At 53.5% G+C, this 8,923-nt stretch overlaps 1 protein-coding gene across 1 annotated transcript; it reads left to right on the forward strand.

Moving 5' to 3' along the window:
- Nucleotides 1–386: 386 nt before the first annotated feature.
- On the forward strand, nt 387–7,420 carry LOC311143521 (putative serpin E3; the record flags this gene model as incomplete). The annotated part of the gene is made up of 6 exons (XM_084179350.1): nt 387–651; nt 3,809–4,321; nt 5,152–5,350; nt 5,519–5,619; nt 7,035–7,205; nt 7,368–7,420. The coding sequence occupies 6 exons, from the start codon at nt 387–389 to the stop codon at nt 7,418–7,420; spliced, it is 1,302 nt and encodes a 433-aa protein (XP_084035476.1).
- Nucleotides 7,421–8,923: the final 1,503 nt, after the last annotated feature.

Raw genomic sequence — 8,923 nt, forward strand, 5'->3', positions numbered from 1 at the left:
CCCACAGGGGCCAGTATGAAAAAATAAATAAAAATAATGTATGCACTCACTGACTGTAAGTCGCTCTGGATAAGAGCGTCTGCTAAATTACTAAAATGTAATGAATGTATCTTACTTGATATCATCAGGGGCAACAACGGAAAGAAGCCATTGGCTTTATTGTGCTCTCCCCGTCATAACGCTACTGAGGATATGTTTGGTTTTTAAACTGGCAAATGAAATAAATAAATCAGTCAATGTATTGAAACAACACAATAGGCCTCTATACGCATTGTTATAAAGTCATAACATCACAAACACTTCTTTGCAGTGACCCCATCTCTGTGGACCCGCCCCCTCTGACATCATCATCTCTATATTACCTTTGACCCTGCACCGCGAAGGCCATGCGTCGCCTTTCGATCACCTCACTGTTCGTCTGCTTCTGGTTGGTGGAGAGGGGTCAGTGTGACGCTAGCCTTCAGGACACCATGGGAGAGCTGCACACAGAGTTCGCCGTCAGCCTCTACAAAGCGCTCAAAGAGACCGAGAACAACTCCAACCTGATCGTGTCGCCGGTGAGCGTCTCGCTGTCCTTGGGACTTCTGCAGCTGGGCGCCCGTGGCAACACGCTGGCACAACTGGAGGCATCACTGGGATATGACCTCAACGGTAAGAACCCCACCACCAGCAGTTACAGCCTATGACCCCGGCCGGAACACATGTATACCAGGGTCGGCATGGGTTCGAATCCGGCACACTGTCCTTTCACTCACCCTCGCCTATGTTCCCCATCTTTCACAATGTACTATATTTTCACACAAAAAAAATCTTATAAAGGAGTGAGACTGCCCCAGACCCCAAAGAGATATATATATATATATATATATATATATTTTTAAGAACCCACCACCAAGCAGGGCTAAGAGTTCAAAAGGCATCCAGAGGAGTGCAGCAGGTTACTGGGTGGTCAGGTTACTGGGTGGTCAGGCTGCTGGGTGGTCAGGCTGCTGGGTGGTCAGGTTACTGGGTGGTCAGGTTAATGGGTGGTCAGGTTAATGGGTGGTCAGGTTACTGGGTGGTCAGGCTGCTGGGTGGTCAGGTTACTGGGTGGTCAGGTTAATGGGTGGTCAGGTTACTGGGTGGTCAGGCTGCTGGGTGGTCAGGTTGCTGGGTGGTCAGGTTACTGGGTGGTCAGGCTACTGGGTGGTCAGACTACTGGGTGGTCAGGTTACTGGGTGGTCAGGTTACTGGGTGGTCAGGTTGCTGGGTGGTCAGGTTGCTGGGTGGTCAGGTTACTGGGTGGTCAGGCTGCTGGGTGGTCAGGTTGCTGGGTGGTCAGGTTAATGGGTGGTCAGGTTACTGGGTGGTCAGGCTTGCGTTCAAAGCCCATCACCAACACACCTTGTTCAACCAATCAAGGTCTTGATGAGAAGTCGATTCTAAAGCAGTTTTAGTGCTGGGGTGGAACAAAAGCCTGCATTTGATTTGCATACCCCTATAACTCTCCAGGCCCAGTCAGTGGGGGTGGGGGCCTCAGCTGTTGAGTGCTGGTATAACATGCTGTGCTGGTACAAAGACTGAACACTGGAAGTAGCATCCTACTAAGAGTTGGTTTATTTTGCTCTCCATTACTGTTTGTTCAAGTGTTTCTGTGTGTTCATACCATTCCCTTAAACTGATGCTGGGCTGCACCACTGGTACGGGGTCCTGTGGGCCGGCTGGTACGGGGTCCTGTGGGCCGGTTGGTACGGGGTCCTGTGGGCCAGCTGGTACGGGATCCTGTGGGCCGGTTGGTACGGGCTCCTGTGGGCCGGTTGGTACGGGGTCCTGTGGGCCGGTTGGTACGGGGTCCTGTGGGCCGGCTGGTACGGGCTCCTGTGGGCCGGTTGGTACGGGCTCCTGTGGGCCGGTTGGTACGGGGTCCTGTGGGCCGGCTGGTACGGGCTCCTGTGGGCCGGTTGGTACGGGCTCCTGTGGGCCGGTTGGTACGGGGTCCTGTGGGCCGGTTGGTACGGGGTCCTGTGGGGGTCCTGTGGGCCGGTTGGTACGGGCTCCTGTGGGCCGGTTGGTACGGGGTCCTGTGGGCCGGCTGGTACGGGGTCCTGTGGGCCGGCTGGTACGGGGTCCTGTGGGCCGGCTGGTACGGGGTCCTGTGGGCCGGCTGGTACGGGCTCCTGTGGGCCGGTTGGTACGGGCTCCTGTGGGCCGGCTGGTACGGGGTCCTGTGGGCCGGCTGGTACGGGGTCCTGTGGGCCGGTTGGTACGGGGTCCTGTGGGCCGGCTGGTACGGGGTCCTGTGGGCCGGTTGGTACGGGGTCCTGTGGGCCGGCTGGTACGGGGTCCTGTGGGCCGGTTGGTACGGGGTCCTGTGGGCCGGCTGGTACGGGGTCCTGTGGGCCGGTTGGTACGGGGTCCTGTGGGCCGGCTGGTACGGGGTCCTGTGGGCCGGCTGGTACGGGGTCCTGTGGGCCGGCTGGTACGGAGTCCTGTGGGCCGGCTGGTACGGGGTCCTGTGGGCCGGCTGGTACGGGGTCCTGTGGGCCGGCTGGTACGGGCTCCTGTGGGCCGGCTGGTACGGGGTCCTGTGGGCCGGCTGGTACGGGGTCCTGTGGGCCGGTTGGTACGGGGTCCTGTGGGCCGGTTGGTACGGGGTCCTGTGGGCCGGCTGGTACGGGGTCCTGTGGGCCGGCTGGTACGGGGTCCTGTGGGCCGGTTGGTACGGGGTCCTGTGGGCCGGCTGGTACGGGGTCCTGTGGGCCGGCTGGTACGGGGTCCTGTGGGCCGGCTGGTACGGAGTCCTGTGGGCCGGCTGGTACGGGGTCCTGTGGGCCGGCTGGTACGGGGTCCTGTGGGCCGGCTGGTACGGGGTCCTGTGGGCCGGCTGGTACGGGGTCCTGTGGGCCGGCTGGTACGGGGTCCTGTGGGCCGGCTGGTACGGGGACCTGTGGGCCGGCTGGTACGGGGTCCTGTGGGCCGGTTGTTACGGGCTTCTGTGGGCCGGTTGGTACGGGGTCCTGTGGGCCGGCTGGTACGGGGTCCTGTGGGCCGGTTGGTACGGGGTCCTGTGGGCCGGTTGTTACGGGCTCCTGTGGGCCGGTTGGTACGGGGTCCTGTGGGCCTGTTGTCCAGGCAGGGCAGGGCAGGGTAGAGTGGTGTCTGGAGCCCTAATGCCTGCCCCTGCTCTATAATCTGATTATTCAGAGGGTAATACTGAGACTCGGGGGTCGAAAGGCCACTGTGTTACACTGCATGGTGAAAGCAGACACTAGCCAAGAGTTCAGAAGGTACTCAAGACATGTAGAGAAGGACGTACAGGGACATAAACATATTCTCTTGATTTATAAGCATACTTGATGGAGAAAAGGTGCAGGTGCATGGTGTCAGAGTGAAGAAAACCAAGGGTGCTATACATGTGGTATGGACCTGGTAACTCAAATAGGCCTAAACGCAGAGCTGGATTATATGGGTTGGCCAACCTCTGGTGTCTTTTTCACTCATGTTTTGGAATACATAGTTTCCACATGATGTTTTGGAATACATAGTTTCCACATGATGTTTTATGATGTTTTGGAATACATACAGTTTCCATTTGGTTTTTCACTATCTGGCCAAGTTGCAAAGTTGGAAGCCCCACCCATTTCTACAATTTATCTTCTTACAATCTGATTTTAAATCTAACCCTAACCACACTGCTAACCTTATGCCTAACCCTAACCACACTGCTAACCTTATGCCTAACCCTAACCTTAAATTAAGACCAAAAATCTCATCTAGTGGGAACCTTTCCATTTGGCCTAGCCACTGATCCCACTTCCTGTCTCTCCAGACATGCAAGTGCAGGACTTCCTGTTGCGGTCGCAGGGGGACGTGGGTAACTCCAGTCACGGGGTGCGGCTCCAGCAGGCATGCGCCCTATTCATCCAGACTGGCGTCCAGATCCTTCCTGCTTTTACCCAGCATGCAGCATCCCTGAGCAACAGCAGTCTGGTCCGAGCCAACTTCAGTCAGCCCAACCACACCCACAGCCAGCTGGAACAGTGGGGACGCAACCATGGCACCGGTGAGCCGCTCCAGTCCGTGGGCAGCGGGGAGCTGTTTGGGTCTGCCGAGCCCCTCCAGCCCGGTGGCAGCGGGGAGCGGTTTGGGTCTGGCGAGGCCCAGGGAGAGACCTCGTGGTGGGGCAAGCGGCTGCAGATGGCCCTGGTCAACACAGTGAACTTCCGGGGAGTGTGGCAGAAACAGTTCCTCTTCACTGACACCCAGAACCTTCCCTTCACCCTGTCGGACGGCAGCACCATCAAGGTGCCCATGATGTACCAGGCCACAGAGGTCAACTTTGGTAAGTAGTAGTATATTTTAAAAGGGACCATGTGCAATTAAAAGCACATTTCAGGCGGTGAAATATGTTTGCACAAAAGTTCATTTTTCAACCGCAGTCCGTAGTGAGAACAGAGAAGAGCAATAGTTTTCTGTCTGTCCTTTTTTTGCTGTAAGTTCATCCCTTACATACTTATTGGTTCAACACTCACTAACTTATCGGTTCAGCCCTCACTAACTTATCGGTTCAGCCCTCACTAACTTATCGGTTCAGCCCTCACTAACTTATCGGTTCAGCCCTCACTAACTTATCGGTTCAGCCCTCACTAACTTATCGGTTCAACCCTCACTAACTTATCGGTTCAGCCCTCACTAACTTATCAGTTCAGCCCTCACTAACTTACCGGTTCAGCCCTTACATACTTATCGGTTCATCCCTTACTTATCGGTTCGTCCCTTGCTTACTTATCCTTTTGTCCCTTGCTTACTTATTGGTTCTTCCCTTGCTTATTTATCAGTTCCCCTTACTTATTTATCGGTTCATCACTTACTTTTCAATTAATCACTTACATACAGTCAAATCAAATCATCAAGCACAAAACAACAGTTTGAGTTTTGATTCGTAGTATAGTAATTAAGATAATTTGACATTTTACAAGACATTGTAAAGTATTAATGTTTAGTGCTTCTATATCTGCATTGCTTGATCTTTGGGGTTTCAGGCTGGGTATCTGTAAAGCACTGTGACAACTGCTGATGTAAAAAGGGCTATATAAAATAAATGTGCTTGATTGATTATATCCTGTGGTCTTATTTAAACTGTCCCTCCGTTGGTTTCCCCTCTATGTGCAGGTCAGTTCCGCACCCTGTCAGACCAGCGCTACACGGTCTTGGAGCTGCCATACCTGGGCCGCTTCCTCAGTCTGATGGTAGCTCTGCCCAGTGACAGGAAGACACCTCTGTCCTCGCTGGAATCCCAGATAACCCCCCGCGCTGTGGCCACCTGGGACACTGGCCTCCGCAGAACCAAGATGGATGTTTTCCTCCCCAGGTACACATTGATCTCAATATGTATTTATTTGAACTTTTGTTATACCAGGGTAGTCGCGTTGATATATATATATATATATCTTAGCCCAAAGTGTCCTAACCTCCATGGTGTCTGATCTACTGGCCAAACAGGTGAATGGTAGCGTAATGGACTGGCTTTTACTTACAGGTTTAAAATGCAGAACAAGTTCAACCTGAGGTCGGTTCTGCCGTCAATGGGGGTCAGTGACGCCTTCAACCCAATGGCAGCAGACTTCACTGGCATCTCAGGTGCAGTACACTCACTCAACTGCCTTATTCTGGTTTTATATGAGATCCATTAGGCTGGTCCTAGATCAGTTTGTGCTTTTGCCTACTCCATTGTCATGCCAATGTTTTGCATGACAATTCCATAAGGTGTTGGCTCGAGGGCAGCAACAGACTGGCACCCAGGCTAGAGAGCCATGTCATCCTCAGTACTCTGCACCCAGGCTAGAGATCCATGTCATCCTCAGTACTCTGCACCCAGGCTAGAGATCCATGTCATCCTCAGTACTCTGCACCCAGGCTAGAGATCCATGTCGTCCTCAGTACTCTGCACCCAGGCTAGAGATCCATGTCATCCTCAGTACTCTGCACCCAGGCTAGAGATCCATGTCATCCTCAGTACTCTGCACCCAGGCTAGAGATCCATGTCATCCTCAGTACTCTGCACCCAGGCTAGAGATCCATGTCATCCTCAGTACTCTGCACCCAGGCTAGAGATCCATGTCGTCCTCAGTACTCTGCACCCAGGCTAGAGAGCCAAGTCATCCTCAGTACTCTGCACCCAGGCTAGAGATCCATGTCGTCCTCAGTACTCTGCACCCAGGCTAGAGAGCCAAGTCATCCTCAGTACTCTGCACCCAGGCTAGAGATCCATGTCGTCCTCAGTACTCTGCACCCAGGCTAGAGAGCCAAGTCATCCTCAGTACTCTGCACCCAGGCTAGAGATCCATGTCATCCTCAGTACTCTGCACCCAGGCTAGAGATCCATGTCATCCTCAGTACTCTGCACCCAGGCTAGAGATCCATGTCATCCTCAGTACTCTGCACCCAGGCTAGAGAGCCACGTCATCCTCAGTACTCTGCACCCAGGCTAGAGATCCATGTCATCCTCAGTACTCTGCACCCAGGCTAGAGATCCATGTCATCCTCAGTACTCTGCACCCAGGCTAGAGATCCATGTCATCCTCAGTACTCTGCACCCAGGCTAGAGAGCCATGTCATCCTCAGTACTCTGCACCCAGGCTAGAGAGCCAAGTCATCCTCAGTACTCTGCACCCAGGCTAGAGATCCATGTCATCCTCAGTACTCTGCACCCAGGCTAGAGATCCATGTCATCCTCAGTACTCTGCACCCAGGCTAGAGATCCATGTCATCCTCAGTACTCTGCACCCAGGCTAGAGAGCCATGTCATCCTCAGTACTCTGCACCCAGGCTAGAGATCCATGTCATCCTCAGTACTCTGCACCCAGGCTAGAGATCCATGTCATCCTCAGTACTCTGCACCCAGGCTAGAGATCCATGTCATCCTCAGTACTCTGCACCCAGGCTAGAGATCCAAGTCATCCTCAGTACTCCACACCCAGGCTAGAGATCCATGTCATCCTCAGTAGCAGATGACTGTCCAGTACTTACAGCATTGTGTTGTTCTCTCTCCACAGCGGAGGAGGGCCTGTACGTGTCTGATGCCTTTCATGAGGCCAGGATAGAGGTAACAGAGGATGGGACCAAGGCCGCTGCGGCCACAGCTATGGTGCTACTCAAACGCTCCCGCGCTCCAGTCTTCAAAGCAGACCGACCTTTCTTCTTCCTCTTGCGACAAGTCAGCACAGGTAGGCCTACAATACAAACATTAACAGATCGCTAACATTATGCGTGATCACTTTAATAGTCATCACTGATGTCATAGCACTATTTTGGCGTTTTATTGCCGTTACAGCATCACCTTGTTAGTTTGGTCTTCTATTCTTCATCCCTCTCTCTTGTCTCTCCAGGATCTGTTCTATTCATGGGGCGTGTGGTGAATCCAGCTGAACAGGCACCCTAGGACTCCCTTACCCCCTCCACCACCCTAGGACTCCCTTACCCCCTCCACCACCCTAGGACTCCCTTACCCCCTCCACCACCACCCTAGGACTCCCTTATCCCACCTCCACCCTAGGACTCCCTTACCCCCTCCACCACCACCCTAGGACTCCCTTACCCCCCCCCCCCCCCACCACCCTAGGACTCCCTTACCCCCCCCCCCCCCCCCCCACCACCACCCTAGGACTCCCTTACCCCCACCACCACCACCCTAGGACTCCCTTACCCCCACCACCCGAGGACTCCCTTACCCCCCCACCACCCTAGGACTCCCTTACCCCCACCACCCGAGGACTCCCTTACCCCCCCACCACCCTAGGACTCCCTTACCCCCACCACCCAAGGACTCCCTTACCCCCCCACCACCCTAGGACTCCCTTACCCCCTCCACTACCCTAGGACTCCCTTACCCCCACCACCACCCTAGGACTCCCTTACCCCCACCACCCGAGGACTCCCTTACCCCCCCACCACCCTAGGACTCCCTTACCCCCACCACCCGAGGACTCCCTTACCCCCACCACCACCCTAGGACACCCTTACCCCACCACCACCCTAGGACTCCCTTACCCCCACCACCACCACCCTAGGACTCCCTTACCCCCACCACCACACCTTACCGCCCCATACCCTATGTCATATTCAACCTCTACCCAACACACTACCATTCTAAAGATCTAATGTAACTGTACTGTATATAACAATATGAATATGTACATATGAACAGTGTGTAAATAGGATTTTTGTTGTCTCTCGGTGTCTTTCCTATATACAACTTTTTAATGTTATATCTTCTGTTGTTCTTGTCTATAACTGTTCTGTACATTTTATGTGGACCCCAGGAAGAGTAGCTGCTGCATGTGCAGTAGCCACTGGGGATCATAATAAAACTAAACTAGCCGTATTTATTGGGGACCAACAGGAGGGTCCAGACACTTCAGGAAGAGGGACAATATTTTTGTACATGATTGTAAATAAAATGTTAATACATTGTGTTTTGCACCCAAAGTGTTTTGGTCCTTTATTTCTGCAGCTGTATCATAGGCCTACCACTTCCTGGTTGATGCACTGTGCCACTTCCTGGTTGATGCACTGTGCCACTTCCTGGTTGATGCACTGTGCCACTTCCTGGTTGATGCATGGTCTCAGAGAGGATTCAGAAACTCTCACATCCACCAAATTATTCACTCAAGTGAATAATAAAATAAAATACTCACCTTCTGGATAGATTTTGTATCACCATGTCACATCTCCAATGGGCAACCTCCTCAACACCATGTCACATCTCCAATGGGCAACCTCCTCAACACCATGTCACATCTCCAATGGGCAACCTCCTCAACACCATGTCACATCTCCAAAGGGCAACCTCCTCAACACCGTGTCACATCTCCAATGGGCAACCTCCTCAACACCATGTCACATCTCCAATGGGCAACCTCCTCAACACCATGTCACATCTCCA

The sequence above is a fragment of the Coregonus lavaretus genome, assembly GCF_964263955.1.
Source record: "Coregonus lavaretus genome assembly, chromosome: 16".
In the NCBI taxonomy this organism is placed as follows: domain Eukaryota; kingdom Metazoa; phylum Chordata; class Actinopteri; order Salmoniformes; family Salmonidae; genus Coregonus; species Coregonus lavaretus.